The sequence below is a fragment of the Hemicordylus capensis genome, chromosome 2 (genome assembly GCF_027244095.1).
Source record: "Hemicordylus capensis ecotype Gifberg chromosome 2, rHemCap1.1.pri, whole genome shotgun sequence".
Classification (NCBI taxonomy): domain Eukaryota; kingdom Metazoa; phylum Chordata; class Lepidosauria; order Squamata; family Cordylidae; genus Hemicordylus; species Hemicordylus capensis.
In genome coordinates, this window is record NC_069658.1 from 262,126,423 (window position 1) to 262,146,676 (window position 20,254).

General features: G+C 44.0%; 1 protein-coding gene and 1 long non-coding RNA gene across 14 annotated transcripts in view; one reads left to right on the plus strand and one right to left on the minus strand.

The window, feature by feature from the left end:
- Window positions 1-20,254, plus strand: part of LOC128342925 (E3 ubiquitin-protein ligase TRIM39-like) — a 51,576-nt gene that overhangs the window by 10,773 nt on the left and 20,549 nt on the right. For all 7 annotated transcript variants that reach the window (XM_053291127.1, XM_053291123.1, XM_053291124.1 and 4 more), the window contains 3 exons: window positions 12,363-12,458; window positions 15,468-15,698; window positions 16,954-16,976. In XM_053291127.1, the coding sequence (XP_053147102.1) occupies window positions 12,363-12,458; window positions 15,468-15,698; window positions 16,954-16,976 (350 nt within the window). The remainder of the gene's footprint in view (window positions 1-12,362; window positions 12,459-15,467; window positions 15,699-16,953; window positions 16,977-20,254) is intronic.
- LOC128342926 (uncharacterized) overlaps window positions 16,006-20,254 on the minus strand; it is a 32,501-nt gene continuing 28,252 nt past the window's right edge. For all 7 annotated transcript variants that reach the window (XR_008315251.1, XR_008315249.1, XR_008315253.1 and 4 more), the window contains 2 exons: window positions 20,000-20,132; window positions 16,006-18,430 (listed from right to left, as the gene is read on the minus strand). This is a non-coding gene — a long non-coding RNA (uncharacterized LOC128342926). The remainder of the gene's footprint in view (window positions 18,431-19,999; window positions 20,133-20,254) is intronic.

Below are 20,254 nucleotides of genomic sequence, written 5' to 3' on the forward strand. Positions count from 1 at the left end.
TAAACTAAAAAGCCCCAGGTGTTGTAGTCCTGCCTTGTAAGGAAAGTGCTCTAGGTCCCTGATCATCTTGGTTGCCCTCTTCTGCACCTTTTCCAGTTCTACAATGTCCTTTTTCTACAATGTCCTTTTTTTTTTTTTTGGTGACCAGAATTGTACGCAGTAGTCCAGGTGTGGCCGCCTTGTATTATAATATTATAAAGGTATTATAATATTATCAGTTTTATTTTCAATCCCCTTCCTAATGATCCCTAGCATGGAATTGGCCATTTTCACAGCTGCTGCACATTGAGTCAACATTTTCAACGAGCTGTCCACCATGACCCCAAGATCCCTCTCCTAGTCAGTCACCAACAGCTCAATCCCATCAACATATACTTGAATTTGGGGTTTTTCGTCCCAATGTGCATCACTTTACACTTGACAACATGGAACCGCATTTGCCATTTTGTTGCCCACTCACCCAGTTTGGAGAGTTCCTTTTGGAGCTCCTCACAATCCGTTTTGGATTTCACTACCCAAAAGAGTTTGGTATCATCTGCAAATTTGGCCACCTCGTTGCTTGCGCCTACTTCTAGATCATTTATGAATACATTAAACAGCCCCGGTCTCAGGACAGATCCCTGGGGGATCCCACTTTTTACTTCCCTCCATTGTGAAAACTCTCCATTTATACCTACCCTCTGTTTCCTGTCCTTCAACCAGTTAGCAATCCACCCATGTAATTGTCCCCTTATCCTATGGCTGCTAATTTTTCTCAAGAGTCTTTGATGAGGAACCTTGTCGAAAGCTTATTGGAAGTCCAGATATACTATGTCAACTGGATCACCTTTATCCACATACTTGTTTACTCTCAAAGAATTCCAAAAGGTTTGTGAGGCAAGATTTACCTTTGCAGAAGCCATGCTGGTTCTCCCGCAGCAGGGCCTGTTCTTCTTTGTGCTTTACCATTTTATCCTTGAGAATATGTTCCATCAATTTGCCTGGAACAGATGTTAAGCTAACCGGCCTGTAATTTCCCGGATCGCCCCTGGATCCCTTTTTGAAAATCGGTTTACGTTTGCTACTTTCCAGACCTCCAGTACAGAGCTTGTCATGTACTTGTGTCTGCTCTACTCTTGGTTCTACTGTGTCCCCTTCTGATTTATCTGAAAGGTTTGCACCCATGCACCTTAGGGGATTTTGCTTGCCTAACCAGATACCCTCCAGTTCCTGTTGGCAGTCCCCCAGTCATCATTTTAAAAGCTGCTCTGCGACCTCTTTGATTTTAAGTGCCAGCAGTCTGGTTCCATCTTGGTTCAAGTGGAACCCATCCCTTTTGTACAGGCTTTGCTTGCTCCAAAATGTATCTCAGTGCCTAACAAATCTAAACCCCTCTTCCCAGCACCAGTGTCTCATCCATGAATCAAGACCTCTCAGGTCTACCTGTCTTGCTGTCCCTGCGCATGGAACAGGTAGCACTTTGGAGAGCTCTACCCTGGGGGTCCTGGACTTCAATATTTTATTTATATATAAAAAATTTGTATGTTGCCTCAAACTCCCAACCCTGGTCAGCTCACAACAACATAAAAAGCTAAAACACAGGAATAAAAAACCTTACAACAGTTTAAAACCACAATTAAATTAAAAAGCTTGGGTGAAAAGGTAGGTCTTTAAGGATTTTTAAAAAGTTGTCAGAGATGGGGAGGCTCTCATCTCGACAGGGATTGCATTCCACAGTCTTGGGGCAGTGGCAGCAGACGAACCTCTCCAGATGCCCTCAATGGGCGATGGAGGTCATGGCGAACAAGATGTTCTCTTAAATACCCAGGGCCTAAGCTGTTTAGGGCTTTATAGGTTATAACCAGCACTGTATTTTGCCCAGAAGCTTATTGGTAGCCAGTGTAGCTCTTTCAATATAGATGTACTATAGTCTCTTCAAGATGACCCGGAGATCAACCTGGCTGCTGCATTCTGTACCAATTGCAGTTTCCAGACTATGTACAAAGGCAGCCCCACATAGAGCGCAACCCAGTAATCAAGTCTGGAGGCTACCAGCATATGTACCACCGTTCGTAGGACATTCATCTCAAGAAACGGACACAGCTGGTGTATCAGCCAAAGCTGATAGAAAGCACTTCTGGCCACTGCCTCAATCTGGGATACCAGGGAGAGTTGTGTATTGCGAAGCACTCCCAGGCTGCGCACCTATTCCTTCTGGGGAAGTGTGACCCCATTCAGAACAGGCAAATCAAAATCATCTCCCAAGTTCCAATCCTGAACAATAAGTACCTGTGTCTTATCTGGATTCAGTCTCAGTTTGTTATCCCTCATCCAACCCATTACCGTCTCCAGGTAGCCATGTAGGGAAGTTGTGCCTTTTCCTGATGATGTTGACATGGAGAAATAGATTTGGGTGTCATCAGCATACTGATAACACCCTGCACCAAATCTCCTGATGATCTCTCCCAGCAGTTTCATGTAGATTTTTAAAAGCAGTATGGAGCCCTGGAGAACACCATACAAAAGTTCATATTCAGAAGAACGACAGTCTCCAAGGGACACCATCGGGAATCTGCTCGAGAGGTAGGAGCGGAACCACTGCAAAGCAGTGCCTCCCACCCCCAACCCTTTCAGATGCTCCAGAAGGATACTATGCTCAATAGTATCGAAAGCTGCCAAGAGATCCAAAAGGACCAATAAAGTCACACTTCCTCTGTCAATTCCTAATTGTAGATCATCCATCAGGCCGGCCAAGGCAGTCCTCACCACATAGCCCACTCAAAAGCTAGTTTGAAATGGGTATAAATAATCTGTTTCCTCCAAAATTACCTGGATCTGGGAGGCCACCACCCTCTGTTACCTTGCCCAGCCATGGGAAGTTGGAGACAGGTCCATAGTTGCTTAACTCTGAGGAATCCAATTCAAGCTTCTTCAGAAGAGGTCTAATAATTGCCTCCTACAAGGAGGCATCCTGCCCTCCCTCAGAGAAGCATTTATAATCTCTACCATGCTGTTTACAACACCCCATCCAACCATGTCGGATAAGGGTTAAGAGAACAGGTGGTAGGCCTTACCTCTCCAAGCAGCTTGTCTATATCCTCAGGAGTCACAAACGGAAAGTGATGCATCCTAACCACATAAGAGGGCTTGTTGGACTCCTCCACATCAGACACTGCAGTAATTGTGGGATCTGAATCTAAGTCTGCCCGTATATGAGATATTTTGTCCTCAAAACTCATTTAAAACATTTCAGCAGGTAATTGGTCGTTCCAAATTCTGAATCATGGAAGGAGGGTTGTGCACTAACCCCCTGATACTGAACAACTTGGCCAGACAGGAACTTGCAGATGCAATACAGACAGAAAATCATTTCTTTGCTGCATGTATTGCCACAGCTTAGATCTTCAAATATGTTCTATGACTTAATCTGTCAGTCAAGTCTTTCTCCATTTGCAGGAGACTAGAAGTGTGAGCACTGTAAGATATTCCCCTCAGGGGATGGAACCACTCTGGGAAGAGCAGAAGGTTTCAAGTTTCTTCCCTCCTGGCCTCTCCAAGATAGGGCTGAGATAAATTCCTGCCTGCAACTTTGGAGAAGCTGCTGCCAGTATGTGAAGACAATACTGAGCTAGATAGACCAGTGGTCTGCTTCAGTATATGGCAGCTTCCTATGTTGCACTCCAGTTGTCTTCCTTGGTGTTTCTGCTCTTGTAGATCTTCCTTATACCAAGAAACCAATTTTGAAGTGGGTCGGAGAGCTTCAGTATGCTATCTAGCAGCCTAAATTTGGTTTCCAGGACCTTCAAACTGCATTTCCCAACATTGTTGGTGCCGACGTTCACCACGACAGCTGACTTCTCCCCAGCACGGCCTAACAGTTTATCTAGAGGCTGCATCAATTCCGTAACCTTCACACCAGACAGGCAAGTCGCCGTGAGGTCTACACATGGGTCAGAATTTCACAAACCCATCTCTCTAGGCCTCTAACAATCAAATCACCCACTACTAGGAGGCCCTCAACCCCCGGTGGAATTTTATCTGTGCAAGAGGATATGGGTGCATCACCGAAGGAAGGAGTCCCTTCAAAGGCATTTCCCTCTTTCTCAGACTGATATCCTCCTTCCCTGAGACCTTCATTCTCCATGATAAAAAAGGAGCTGTCAGCCTTGGAGTGGGATGCCTCCATTACATCTCACATACCTCTCTTCCTTCCTGAGCTTCTCCAGGTCAGCCACTTTGGCTTCAAGAGAATGAACTTGTTCCCTAAGAGCCAGGAGCTCTTTGCACTGAGTGCACACCCACGACTTCTACACCTCAGGCAGATAGTCAGACATGCAACTCTGCAATACATTGGGAAGCACCCCCTCCCCTCCCCTCCCCTGCTTCCATTATACTTTCATAACTAGTTTTATTAGCTATTTAGTATATAGAGAGCTTGCTTACTGAAAGCTAGGTATTAATTGCAGTTGTCAGCTAATTAAAGGTTTTAAGCTCTGGCCTCCAAGAAAGTTACAAAAGTGGGGTAGTACTCACCTCCTTATTGTGCTGGGTGTCTCCTTTGTGATAAAGGGGGACCACTTGTGTGCTTCTCCAATAAACTACCCACAAGACTCATTTGATATCTGTTAGCAAAATCTTGTTCGTAAAGTTCCCCTGGTCTGAACCTTGTCTTCTCAAGAGCTGCTTCCAAACTGAGCCACCTCAGGAATGTGGCCTCTCCTGCAGCCTCTAGGCACAACTGAAACTGCCCTGTCAAAGCCAGCAAGAAATCAAACCCTAGAAAAGACTAGCCCTAACAAACTTGTTTTCTTATCGATTTATTTGCTTGCTTTCTTCTTTAGGAAAGTAAACAAAAATTTGCTGCCTCTCCTGGTATGAGCCTTTTCTTCTCAAGAGCTGCTTCCAAACTGGATGGTTAATGCATTCAAATTCATTAGTGATAGAGCTCATTGGCAAGTTTATTAGCAATAGCAATAGCAATAGCACTTGCATTTATATACCGCTCTATAGCCGAAGCTCTCTAAGCAGTTTACAATGATTTAGCATATTGCCCCCAACATTCTGGGTACTCATTTTACCGACCTCGGAAGGATGGAAGGCTGAGTCAACCTTGAGCCCCTGGTCAGGATCGAACTTGTAACCTTCTGGTTACAGGGCGGCAGTTTTTACCACTGCGCCACCAGGGGCTCAAGGTTACTTGCAGGATTAATATACTAGGAGCTAGCATAATAAAGCACATTGATAACCTCCATTTGAGCAAGAATTGAAGAGGAATATCAGGAAATCAGTGTCTCTAAACTTTGATTGATTTTTAGTCCCAGAATTTCTCATTGGTTTGGCTATATTAAGTTAAAAATTACAGTAACTATTTTCCTAATATCACATGTAGAATAATTCAGAAGAGAGGCAATCCCATCTGAAGTTGCCCAGTTCAGGCACTTGACAGAAATTATGATCCAGGTTCAAATGCGGGTGAATCATTTGAAGAATTGACTTGGATTCTTGGTCACTTTTAAATCGGTGGTACCAGACATCCTATGCATTAGACCAGGGTTTCTCAACGTGTGGGTCCCCAGATGTTATTGGACTTCACCTCCCATAATCCCCAGCCCCAGTGCCCTTTGGTTGGGAATTATGGGAGTTGAAGTCTAATTACATCTGGGGACCCACACGTTGAGAATCCCTGCATTAGACCATGAGAATCCAACTCGTATGGGATGAAGGGCCAAATTCCTCTCCTAGCAGTTGCCTTTAAACTTCTTAAAGGTGGGTGGGGAACTTGCTTCCACCAGAACTTGACCTTCAGTCAAATTTCATTTCAACTAGATACTGAAATGGGTGGTGGTAGGGAGTTCTTGAAGCTCTGGCAACTTATTTGTTCTAAAACACTTACCTTGAATTTGAGAATAACAACAACAATTTATATTCCACTTTTCAACAAAAGTATCCAAAGTGATTTACACGGAGAAATAATAAATAAATAAATAAAATGGATCCCTGTTCCCAGAGGGCTCATAGTCTAAAAATAAACATAAGATAGACACCAGCAACAGTCTGTGGAGATACTATGCTGGGGATGGATAGGGCCAGTTACTCTCCCCCTGCTCAGTAAAGAGAATCACCACATTAAAAAGGTGCCTCTTTGCCCAGTTAACAGGGGTCCAAAGAGCCCAAAAAAAGATGGTATGCTTACACACACTTGTATTGGGAATTGAAAATAAACTGTTAATCTTGAAATGCTGTTAAACAAATCTGTGGTGTAGCCACATTTGGAATATTGTGTATAGTCCTGGTCATCATATCTCAAAAAGGACATTCTAGAAGTGTAAAAGGTGCAGCAAAGAGGGGTCTAAAGCACCTTTCTTATGAAGTAACACTACAACATTTGTGGCTTTTCAGTTTAAAAAAACGGTATTAGTCTGATAGACTCTACTCTGATAGACATAATTAAACTATGGAATTCTCTGCCACAGGATGTGACGAAGGCCACCAGTCTGAATGATTTCAAGCAGGGCTTAGAAACATTTCTGGAGGACAAGTCCATCATTGGCTACTAGTCTTGATGGCCATAGGCTACTTCCAGGTTCAGAAACAGGGTGCCTCCAATTGCAGGGAACAATGTCAGAGGGCATGCCTGCATCTCCTGTTTTTTGGGCTTCTTAGAGGCATCTGATGAGCCACTATGGGAAATAGTGCTGGACTAGATAGGCCATGGGCCTGATCCAGCAAGGTGGGTCTGATGTTCTTGTGCACATAAACCTAGGTCTGAAACAGGGATGTGAGCTCTTGCACATGATAAACAATTGTAGATGATGCTGGTACATGCAGTAAGCAGTAGTGGCAAAGCGTATGCTTTCCCTGCAGAAGATGACAAGTTCAGTCCCTGTCATCTCCAGATAGGTCAAGGAAAGACACTGGTCTGAAACCCCAGGGTGGAAATCGAGAAACACTTCTATCAGAGTGATAGTGCACACATAGAATCTTTATTACTGCAAAGCTGTAAGAGCAGGTAGACGAACATTTTTTTGGGTTATGTTTAGGCTGATTCAACCCTGAACCATGGCTGTTGACTGGTAGGATGGAAGGCCAGTAAAGACAATGGCTGACATCCTAACTAAATTATTCAATGGAAGTCTGATTGAAATCATGATGAATTTGTTATATTAATTTCAGTGGGACTTCCATTTGAGTAATTTAGTCAGGAAGCTAGCTGCTGGGTTTAATTTATTAATTTGTACCTTGCCTTGCTGAACATTTATTCAGTTAGTAGTCAAACTGGGGAAATCTGGGGGTTGCTACTCACAGTATGTTTGTGAGGCATCTGAGTGCTCCTGAAAGTGTCTCTGCTGCATTCTGAAATGAAATATAGGAAGGGTTTCTACATGCATCCACTTCCAAGAAAACCACATGCACTAATAGACTATGGAACTGGTCTGTGAACTTTTTTTCTGGGTTTTTATATGCTAGAGAGACTTTTCACAGTGCTTTCCTGAGGCTTAATCATATAATTTATTTTAATTTTATTTATTTATTTGATTTGTATACCGCCCCTCCAAAATTTCTCAGGGCAATGTAAAATACAGCCCTAAGATCATGTCTGGAGTCTTCTCAGCTGTTTGGATTACACTTTGGAGCTAGACTCCCTCCTATTGCGTGAGGGGTGAAGTAATATTTTAGATTTCTGGGTCCCAGCATCACATATCTAGGAACCTAGATAGCCATGTGTCAAATTTTCCCATCCTTGTTCTGCACTATGCTTCCTTTCCCCAGTGTTGGTCCATCAAAAATTAGCTAGCCACATATACTGCCAGGAGGTAAATTAAATCTTGGATCTGGGCCCTACTCAACAGATCAATGTAGGAAGCAGTTTCACTATGAATCAAACCACAGGACCATGTCATAGCTCTCCAAGGTCTTAGGCAGGTCTAGCTATACTGCCAGAGAACCTTTTTACTGGTGATGTTGCTGGTTTTCATCCTTGAATCTTCTACTGCTGAACTATGGGCTCATCCTAAAGGGCTGGCCAGCACAATTATAATGGGGTTAAACCTTCTTTCTCCACTTTCAAATGGAGGTTAGACCTTTTGGTTTCAGAAGGTTTTAATCATGTGCAGAATTTATTTTATACTGGCTTTATGACCTTTGCTGCTGTTTGGGTTTTTACTACATTGTGTATAATTTACTGTGTATTTTAATGTGTTCTGTAAACTTAGAGTTTTAATAAAAAGCTAGGTACAAATCTGGAAAATAAATATTATAGGGTATATTCTGAAGCACCATGGTAGAGCAACCTTTCTGAAACTAAACAGTGCCTGGGAACCTTCTGTATGCCACCAACTTCAATTGATGAAAGGTGGGATAAAAATGAAACAAATAAATTGCCCCATAGTGGAGCAAAGGATGGGTGTTGTGATTTGCCTAAGGTCATCTCGTAAATTCAAGGCTGAAAAGGGGGCCATTTAATTGCCCCAATGAGCTAAATGCATGGCCAAGAAGGAACACAGGCTGATCCACTGACACACTTGTTTTACTGAAATAGATTAGCAGCGGTTTGTTGAGGCCCTTGACCAGGGCTGCACAACTCAAATGCCCTGGTGGGCCAGAACCATCCACAATTTGGTGTTGAGGGGCCAAGATAAAATTTTTAGCACATTATTACATTAAAATTAAAATTGTTATATTAGTTACTTGTGGATCTATCCCCCCCGCCCGCCGTCAATGGACCCATAGTTTTAACCAAGGATAGTGGCCAGAGAATAGGTCCTGTCCTTGTGTTCAATGAGTGGGGCCTCTAGAGTGCATGCCAGCCCCAAACAAATGCCAAGTCCTTGTCTCTCCCTAGCTGTTGTTGCTTTCAGGCTGCAATGCTAGGCATGCTTACATGGGAGTAAGCCTCACTGGGTACATCATGGAGCATATTTCTGAGAAAGCATGCACAGGATGGTGCTATAAGGCAGTTTCTGGCTCTTGTGTTGCTGCAGGATACCTAGGGAAGAGGCAGTAAAATAGTTTCTGCAGGCCGAATCTGGCCCCCGGGCCTTATGAATCAGCCCTTTGGTCCATGTAGCCCTTCTATACCAGGGCTGCATGACCCGGGCTCGCCAGCTAGTTTTGGACTAGACCTAGCCAATAATCAGGAATTACGGGAGTTGTAATCCATCATCTGCAGGAGGGCAGCTGTTCAGCCCTAGTCTATGCAGAGTGGCAGTGCCTCTCCAAGCAGGTAGAAGTCTTTCTCAGCTCTACCTTCAGGATTTGAACCTGAGACTTTCTGAATGCAATGCAAATGCTTTGCCATTGATCCCCAATATATATGACTAGTTGGAGATGTTTGTTAACTGGGCAAAGTCATTTTGCATAGATTAAACTGCTAGGAATGTTCAAGAAATGAAATCCAGAAAGGCCCTCTAATATTGTGGGAGTTATGTTTGTGGAAAGTGCAATATTGGAGTGCTTGAGCTAACCCCCGAAATGGGATTAGGTTCCTTAGCTAAATAATCAACTCTCACGGCATGAGTGGATGGAACAGCCTGTGTGGGAAGGGTAGCTATTTAAACTTTAAAACTCCCCACATGACAGCTGAGAAGTGGGAAGAGTGACTATTTAAGTGTTAAACCACCCTGCCCATCAGCTGAGAAGCATGGGGAGGTTTAACATTTAAATAGCCACATTCTCCACCTCAGCTGACATGTGGGGAGGTTTAAAGAAGCAGTGCAAGAGGCGAGAGCGGATGAGCAGCCTGAGCGTCTGGTGCCACTTATTTAAATCTCCCTGCGTGCCAGCTGAGAAGGGTGGCTATTTAAAGTTACCAGTTTAATGGGGGGAGGATAAAAAATTGAATTTTGAAACTATGACCCGCAGTAACTAAACTGGTATACAGAAGGGTGGCCCACGAAACCATGTGCTTGCAAAAGCAAAGTAAACGAACAGTTAGGAATTTGTGTGATTTCAACTGCAAACATTCATTTTATTGATGAATTATAATGTATGGTAAATTTGTAATAATTTATTACCATATATTATCATATAATTGTAATAGTAAATTTGAATCTGAGAAAGATCTGCTTTTCTTGGACATTGTATCATTTTGGAATTATTGATTTGATTATTGATTGTTAAATCTGTTTAGTAAAACCGTTAACATATGGTTATTATATTCAGAATTTCTTCTTTGGAAAAAAATACAAACCATTCAGTGAGGATATTCTGGTGTCAAAAGTAGTGCATTCACCTAACATAAGTGGCAGGATTGTTCATGCAAAATTTGGTATCCATAGGTTATCAGGAAGTATGACTTTATTTCACACAAATTCTTCAAAATATATAATGAATGACAGCACCATAACCAAGGCTTAAATAAGTCTCCCTCAATAAATGAATGACCCGTATACTATTGCTTAAATAGCATGGCAGATGTAGCGATGAGCCTACAATGCATCTGAATACATAACAATGCAAAGCAAACCTTAGCAGCAAATTATTCTTAAATGAGATTAAATATTCTTATAAGCTCTACTCTACTCCTTCACATTCTGTCTACCTCCCTCATACTTCCTTTTACCCTTCTACTTGAAAAGCTCTAAAGTTTCAAGCAAGGTCATCTCTACTTGCGAATCCAGTAATGTCGCCCTGTGATATCCAGGACTGTGTCCACCATCCAGAGAGTAGCCTTCAGATCAGGAAACTGCAAAACGTAGCAACTAGAAAAGAGGCAAAGATATCCTAAAAGGAGCCATGAAGAAAGCAAGTAATTAAAAGTCATAGTCCTCCAAACCAAAGGAGAGCCAATGTGAAGAAAAGATTAAAGGGTGTAGAGGTGGACTGAGAAAAGGGAGAGGGATTGGAAGTTGAAGGAGGTGCTCCACCAAAGAGATGTCTCCAGGAATCTGCCTGGGTGCTTGACCGTTTATCTTTTCTTTTCTGATCAGGGGTGTTTCCTCTCCTTTTTAAAGGTGGAGAATAGGAGAACACTCAATATTTTCCATTCTCTTGTTTCATGGGTTAGATCAAGTTGGAGTTTCTTGAAGTCCCTTTTAAACTACCTTTGTCCAAAAAAACCCAAAAAACCAGCAAGTGTCACCTGTCTGGAGTCATGTCTTCAGATCATAAGTGCTAGTCCAGCATCCTGGTTCTGTTCCCAGTCACTGTTATGATTTTATCAAGTCCATCTTCAAAAGAAGACTGTCATTTATGCCCAGCATTTTAAAACAGCAAAAGACACAGTTATGCCAGGTACATCTTGTTGTTCAGCATCCCTTGCTGCACCTCAGACAAAGATCACCCATCAGAGTCAGGCTTTTACTGCTTCACAGCAGTCCTCAGAGTTCCAACTTTATTTCATTTCAGCTGAACTTTGCTTAATCAAGCCTGCACTCCACAACCAGAGATGTGGGGTTTCTAGAAAACATTGAATTGGAAAAATTCCTGAGGGTAAATCCCATTCAAATTTGCATCAAATTTTCATTAACATTTCTCTCAAAAATTTTTACTATGCAAACATTCCTGATGCCCTAAATAGACTGTGATCTGATCTGGCATGTTTGACCTACGTATTTAGTGAAACACACAACACAACATCAATTTTCTACACTATATCTCAAAAGGTTTTTTTCTAAATAGCCAAGTGGTTGAACTGAAATATTTGACAAGGCAGGGGGGAAACATATGGTTTAAATTTTATACTGAAACAAATTCAGAGCTTTGTATGGAAATAAATTATTTTTTATTGGAATACTCAAATCAGTAAAACATATGTACTCTCTCTCGCAGTCCCTAGGTGAGATAGAAAGTGATAATCATCTGAAAAACTTTAATTACAACTTTGAAATTGCCAAACTTGCCTAATATTACATTGGCATCCACTGAAACAGAAATGGAGAAATAAAGAATGGGGAAATTGTCTATTTGAGGAATTGTCCATTTTGAGAAATTTTCAATCCCACATCTCTGCCTGTAAATCTTACAGGGCTAATAGGGTTTGAAGGAGGTTTCTAAAAGTGAATTATCAATGACTGTGGTGAGATCTGAATCAGGAGCATCTCAGTTCATTTTATTGGCTGGCATACTGCACAAGTGTATGTCAGCCCAGTAACATGTGTATGCAAGCTGTACAACTCTGCAAACTGTGCAATGTTGCACAAGAGTAAGCCCACTGGAAATAATGGGCTTACCCTTGTGTAACATTTGAACAAATTTCACATTTTGCATAGTTGTGCATGCAACATTCCTGGTCTGATATACCCTTGTGCAGTAAGTCAACCAGAGTACCTGGCATATTTATATACCACCTTTCCTAGGCGCAAGGTGGTTTAGTTTCTGACTGAACTCTTAATTGCTTTGCCATGCTAGCTCTCAACCATGCTACCTCTTCCTTTTTCATGCAGGAGAAATTGCAGAAGTGCCTAGAGCCGCTAGAACAAAAGCTGCAGGACATTGCCCACTGCAAATCCCAGGAGGAGAAGAAGCCAGGGGAGCTCAAGGCAGGTGTTGTGTGCTTGCTGTTATCTCTCTCACCTGGAGCTGGACTCTCCTTTCCCAAATGGGTGTTGCATTGCACACAGTCTTGGCATTGACCTTGGCCCTGGAGAACCTCTGTTCAAGTCACTGCTCAGGTTTCTTTGGTTGATGTTTATGATTGAACATAATCATTTGGCTTTTAACCCATCCAGTCCTAGAGGTCCTGTGTGTTACAACCAGTGTTTTCTCTAAGGCGTGCACATGAGTGCATGCTCATACTTTTTAAAATGTCTGCTCAGTTAATTTTAGATCCCGCTCAGGTTTGATCAGCATCCCCACTCTGAATGCATGTGCGCACACACTGTCTTGATACTGCCACCCAGAACAAAACTCATCCCACACAGTGATGAAAAAAATGAGAGAACACTGGTTACAACACATTTAAACAACACACAATTTTAAAAACCCAACTGTCACACCTCCCCTCGAGGTTGCAGCTTGTGTTTGAGGAGGCTTTGGGTAGTCCAGATGGGCCTCAGAGCTCCTTGAAGGTAGGCATCCTGTGACAGGGGCTTGTTCCTTACACAAGGCCACCAGCGAGGGGCTGCCCAAAGTCTGAGTCCCAGGGCTCTTGCCAGCTTGAATCCTCCTTGAGAACTGGCCCCTCTCATCAGAGGCCTCTGTCTCTTAAAAACGTACTGGCATTCAGAGCACTTCTCACGAGATCTTGGCCAAGGCCGAGATCCCAGACCAAAATCCTGTGAAACCTCTCCAAGCTTTCGCAAGATTCTCCTGGGTCCCCACAAGCACATGCTGGCAACCAGCTCTAGCTCACCATTTCCCTGCTGGGACCAGCTGTGGGTGCTGGTGTGTCACCAATACCACCCCTTAGGTAGCACCACAATGCGATTCCTGCTATGGGCTACAGCCCGGTCCTCCTCTTTCTCTTGCCCCTTTGTGTGTATATTCCAGAAGGTGGTTATTAATTTTTGTGTGCGCCCGCACGTGAGAGAGAGGGGGGCAGGGAGGGAGTGGGGGGAGGCATTATGAAGGAGATTTCAACCCCTCAGTGCTAAAGGTCTCAGGCAGCTTTCTCTGTGTGGCCTCTTGCTGCCTGTTCTACAATAGCTGCTGCTGTTGCTATTACTATTGCTATTATTTATTTATTTATTTATTTACACAGTCAGACAGGTGTTATTGACTGGTTTGTTTTATCCAGACATCTAGTCGTCGTTATTATTATTATTATTATTATTATTAATTTACATTTTATAACCTGATCTTCCTCCAAGGAGCCCAGAGCGGTGTACTACATACTTAAGTTTCTCCTCACAACAACCCTGTGAAGTAGGTTAGGCTGAGAGTGAAGTGACTGAGTCACCCAGGAAGTCTCATGGCTGAATGGGGATCTGAACTCAGGTCTCCTTGGTCCTAGTCCAGCACTCTAACCACTATACCATGCTGGCTCCTCAGTAGAAGGTACTATGGCATGTTTTTGTTAAATGAGGGGTGTGTGTGGTGTAACATCATGGGACACTTTCCTGTTACCATGGTCACTTTCCATGCCTGGCCCACATGAAGGCAATGGGAGCATGCCTTTCCATGACTGATGCGTTGTAGTGATGTTGCCATTGTGACTGGAAGGGTTGCACCAATCTGGGTTTTTTACTGCTCTCGTTTTCTCCTCTCATCTTGCTTTGGAAGAGCATAGAATCCAGGCTAAGTTTCCTGTGGACAACTTACACAATGTAACTGGGATCATAGGATTGTTCTGTTCATTGATAAAGATCATTTGGAACTTACATTAAGATTAATTTCAGCTAATATGTGTAATGTTTTGCATTGGGAATAGGGGAAATCCTGCTGTCTTAAGATAATATGGACAACATATTACCTTATATCACATCCTTCTACAGAAGCCTAGGTGCAATATACTGCATTCACCCTCAGTGGGGGAGGGTATCTAGAGTTGGGTTGCTCCTCCCACCTGCTCCGAGACAGGGCCAATCAGCAGAGAGTTTCACATGACCATATGACCAATATTGGAGTTTCACATGACCAATATTGGTTTTATTGTGTTTTAATAGTTTGATTTTAATTGTTAATTTGTTTTAATTGTTTTTATCATGTTGTGAACCGCACTGAGCCATTTTGGAAGGGCGGTATATAAATCTAATAAATAAATAAATATGGGAAGAGCTATCCCAAGCCTTCAGTTTTCTCCCTGTCTTGCTCAGGAACAGGTTCACTTTTTTTGAGCTCGGTGCTTCAAATCTTGTTAGTTTCTAGTCTCAGTCTTCTACCCCCGCCTTCCTTCGTGTTACTTAGAGCAAGATGGAGGGAAGGGCAAGGGAGGCAGAAGCTTGGCCAGATTTTCTCCTCAGTACCGGCAGGCTGCACCAGTGGTCCACTGTGGCATGTTGCAGCTTTTCTAGCATGGCCATTCCCACTTCTCAAAGCAAGAGAGGTCTCTGCCCCTCTCTTGGATGACTCCACTTCAGCTGAGTGGTTGGAGGCTAACCTTCTGCCACTGAAACATGCCCCAGGAAGACTAGCAGAACGAAGGAGGTGAGAGCGGGCCAAAAAGCCACGTGTACAAAGGCTTCCACTACTGTTACCATCTCTGCCGCGGTACCACCTTGTGTGGAAACCGGATCTGTGGAGAGCCCTATGGATCTCCCTGCAGGGGCTTTGCCCAGTGGGCCACTCAGCACCCCCACCCCTGCCATGGATGGTGGCAGCAGCTCAAAACGAGCATGCCTGTTACTCACTTCCTACCACTGAGGAGAATGGCCTTTATCCTGTAAGAATCCTGTTTGGTAGATCCGACTGAGAGTTTCCCAACTGGCCCAAGTTTACCCAGTTACCTTCATGGCTGAATGGGACCATGGCCAGTCCAACACTAAACACCACATCATATTCCTGCATTGCACAAAAGGGTTCTTCTCTTGGTTGATCCTAAACGTATTGTTGAGCTGGCCCATTTCCTCCATGATCTCAAGTTCCCAACCTCTTCTCCCATTTCTTTATAGAGGAAGGTTGAGAACCGACGTCAGCTCATCATCAGTGAGTTTGAGGAGCTGCATCAGTTCCTGGAGGAGGAACAGCAGGTGCTATTGCGGAGGTTAGAGGACGAGGAGAAAGAGATCCTGCAGAAGCTGAAAGATAACGTGGCAGAGCTGTCAGAGCAGCGGGTCTCCCTCAACAGCCTCATCACAGAGATTGAGGAGAAGTGTTTGCAATCAGGCATAGAGATGCTCAAGGTGAGATGTGCACCAGAGTCTCCCGGAGGGTGGTCCTATCTCTTATGTTCCTCTCAATCAATGATGCTAGGAACATTCCATTCTCTGGGAATTTCCTCTTAAAAGAGATCTTTCTGTTTTTTTTAAGAAGTAGTGATGGAATTGGATAAGTAGAAATAACTGTTTCTGGTTACTTACTCACCCGGTGGTTGGGAAATGGCCTGGTGTCATTGTAGAATGGATGAGAAGGAGAAGGGTCTCAGGTTCTTCAGTTCTATTCCTGATCACATAACTCGAGAAGACTGAGAAGAGAGCTAAAATACTGATTTTGAATTCCTAGCAGGCATGCCAGGTTTCAGGTAGCCAAATGATTAGGTACTTGAGATTTATATTGTTCATCTGTTCTTATGCCATATGATGCAGCCTTATACTGAATCAGTCCAGCATTGTTTACACTGACTAGCTGCAGCTCTCCAAGATCTCAGGCAAATGCCTTTTGCTGAGGCCTTTAAATGGGATATGCTGGGAATGGAATCTGGGGCCTTTTGCATACAAAGTATGCCGCTGAGCTATGGCCCCTTCATTTGTTGTCAGTATACTGAGATGGGAGAAGGTCTGGGAGCCAAGAGGAGTTCTACCTTGGTTGCAGAATGTGAGTCTCTCTTTTGTGCACACCTCTATGGCACCTTGAAAATTGTAGATTTAAAAATCGGATGCTACCTTATACTGAGTCAGACCATCTCACTCAGTATTGTCTACACTGACTGGCAGTGCGAGGTAAGTTAGACTCAAAGTGACTAGCCTAAGGTCACCCAGTGAGCTTCAATGGGTTTTGAACCTGGGTGGTTCTGTTCCTATGCAGACACTCTAGTCAGTGTACAACAAAGGCTTTGGTGAAATTGGATACACCACTGGGGAATAGAGTAGGCTTATGGTGATCCTGATCCCCCTACTACATTGGCTTTATATGGCTGCCTAGGGTTAATATTTCTGGATGTTACAGTGGCAGGTTGGAAGATGAGTTAGTTTGGATGGAATGTCCACCAGTTCAGTCACTTTCGACCTCTTGTGATAAGTTGGTGGAGTTTTGAACCGTGAGCTGTGCTTTCGAGGTGAGAAAGGAGAAGACAGTGACGATTTTTGGGTTTAATAGAGCACAAATGGGATCTCCTTCCCCACCTCCTACATTGTCTGAAAGGACAGTTTTAATAGTGGGTGGGCTCCTCTATGACTGTATGAATCCTGACTAATTGTATTGCCTTTTCTTCTCATGCAGGATGTAAAGAATACACTTGAAAGGTAAGGACTGAATCTCTTGCTCATCCCAATGGGTAGGCACCTGCTGTTTATGGTGGCTTTGAGAAGCCATACATGCCAGAAGTTCCCATTGGACAATTATCATTGCTGGCTTTAGAGCAGAAACAGATTCCAAAGTTCTTCTAAATAGTCACTGTGCCTCACACAAAATGGGCTTCATGCACACGTGGTAGGCCAACCGGAAACATTCCAGGTTCTAAAAGTATTTTGGCATTAGCCCTTCCCGCTACGGGTGTGCACAGAACCAGCTGGTCTAGTTCAGTTTGAGTCTGAACTGGACCCAGACCAGGCCAGTTCAGTCTGGCACCCCCCCGGTTTGGTCGGAGGGGGACGTTTCACAAAAAATGTTTTAATTTATTTTTTTTTTACACTTACCCCTCTGAGGGGAGTTGTCCAAGGCAGGGGGAGGGTCCACTGAGGTTCCCCCTCCCCCCACCAGCCTCCCTTATTCCAGAAATTGGCCGCTCTTCGGCTGGTTTTCTGCCTTCCCTCCTCAGTGTGGTGGCCATTTTGGATGCTGCTGTGCCTGTGCAATGGGCCTCTGCATGGCCCTGGAATAAGGGAGGCTAGCAGGGGGAGGAGGAACTTCCATGTCCCCGCCCACCCTCCGCCACCTCGGACAACTCCAATGGAGGGGGTAAATGTAAAAAATAAAAATTTGAAAATTTTGAAACAACAAAAGAATCATGGAGGTTTTGATCCAGGGTTGGACCGAACAGGGTGTGGTTCGGTTCAACCCTGAACAGTTGAACTGAATCGGTTCGATGTTGAACCTGTTTGCACGTCCCTACTTCCCGCTATCCTGCAGGAGAGCAAGACTATTCCCTCCTTTTCAGTTCTTAGTTGTCCGCCACACGCAACACATTACCATGTCCAATTGAATAATATTTCCAAACAGCAATCTGGGTTTTTTCGTACCACCTTATTATTTTCGTTCAGTTTTCTTGTTTATTCAACTATTCTCACATGTTTTTATTTCCATTTGTCTTGTTTGTTGCAGACACCTGCTCCGCCCCTTACAGACAGTTGTCTTCAGACTTGTATGGAGACAAAAGTTTCCTTTAAAAAATGTATCAGATGTGAGGCTAAACTTCCCTTGACTGACAACCACCACCATTTGCTTGGGGGAGGCACAGCTGTTGGAACACTGCACCCATTGCCAAAAATGTACTAAGCAGGCAAGGCAGAATTAAGGCTTCCACGCTCTGTGCCTTGTTGTGGGAGCGGGCCCTCTCCACCCCCGCACCCAAAATGGCTACTCTACCTACCACTTTGACCATAGTAGTACTGGACAAGACTGCCCCCTTGACACCGATGGATGATGCCAACCAGTCGGTCCCATGCCCTTCAGGAACAGTAAAAAATCTGAACTCAACGGCGCTGAATTTGAGCACTTCCTCTGGATTACACCGAGTTCCTCAGGCATCATCCCGCTCCTGAAGATAAAACAAAATAAAAAGATTCCTCAGGAAGAGATTCCTAAAAAGAAGAAGCCTCTGAGGCAACCTACAGGCAATGTTGATCTAATTCCTATTGCAAAGCTCCCTAAAATTCCTAAGAAGACACAGACGTCCATACCTATTCCAGAGAAAACTCCGTTGCCAGTACTGACGGGCTTGGTGCCCAAACCTCAAACACTACCTCAGTATCCTGATTCTCAGCCACCTCGGGAGACTCTAGAATGCTCTGTCCCAGATCAAGACTCTTCATACCATTTCATTCCAAGTTGGGAAGCACCCAGAGACACCACCTCCATATCCACCTCTGAACCTGACCAGGACTTCTATCCTGAGCCTTCAGAGGACAAAGATGGCACCCAATATGGTCTCCTAGGCACCGACACGCATTTCCAGATCACAGGGAATCCCCTAGCCACTACTGTCCTTCCAACCTGACCTATCAGTACCAAAAGCATCAATATTATAGATACTACCCGTCTGAATACAGTTATCGGTTCCCATCTCCGGACCTCTATGCCTACTTTTTTATGATAGGTATGTCTTTGCAGGCAAGGATCACTACCAGCACCACCACTGCTCTTTTGCTCCATACCGACACCCGTACCTGGAAGCACCAGATCACTGGGGCCAAGGCTTCCAATCCTGATTCTGTTCTCCAAGAAGAAATAGATCTTGGTCTCGATCCTGAGATCGAAAACCATTGCCTTGAGCCCCAGCAGTTCCAGCACCATACTGCACCGGGCACACCGCAGACACAGAAGGACCCGTTCTTTCTCATTGCAAAGAGGAAGGTCAACCCTTAATCCCTGCTGGAGGGACTCCACATCCCACACCACCTTTCCCTACTGCACTGGCTCCAAACCCAGCACTGGACATCCAGCCTTTCAAGTATAGAGACACTGACCTTCAAACCCCGGAACCCCTGGAGTAGACTCGGAGTCTGATAACAAGGTCTCCAAAACAGAAACCTCAGTGGACTTGGTATCGGGCTTGATGCCATCAGACTGGATTGAAGATTCAAAGACCCCATCACCATCGGAGGACCTAAAGCTATTCACAGAATAGGTGGTACGTATGGCCACTTCTCTAGGCATACAGACTAATGAACCACCTAAACCTTCTCCAGATCCAGTATTTGGACCTGTTGACATAGATGCCTCACGATCTATTTTTCTGCCAGTGAATTTCAGTGCTTGCTGGGCAAAGCCAGCTTTGCTGCCACCACATCCAAAAAACTAGAAAGCTTTAATAAGGTCCAAGTGGAAGATGATCAGTTCCTACAGAAGCACCCCACACCGAACTTAGTCATAGTAAAAGCAGCCCAGTCTAGGTTAAAAAATAATAGAATCCTCTTGGTTCTGGCCAACAGAGAAGGGAGGAAATTGGACTTCCTTGGGAGAAGAATCTACTCCACATTCACACTTCACCTCAAAATAGAAAATTTATCAAGTTTGCATGGCTTGCTATAATTTGTTTCTGTAGGGAAAGATGGCTCCATTCTTGGATTACATTCCCCAGGAAAAGAAAGATTCTGTGTTAGCTTACCGCAAGGAGGCTTCTAGACTTCCCAAGCTATTGTTGCACACTTCTCAATATTTCACAGACTGCACGGCTTGCTCCATGTTGGCAGCGGTGACACTACGTTGTCACTCCTGGATACACTTCTCTAACCTTGCTCCTGGGGGAAAAAAAACAAGGATAGAAAACTTACCCTTTGATGGCTAAGCACTCATTGGAGAAAAGACAGATGAGGCAATAGAATGCCTCCAAAAAAACTGAGAAATACTGCAAAATTGAGGA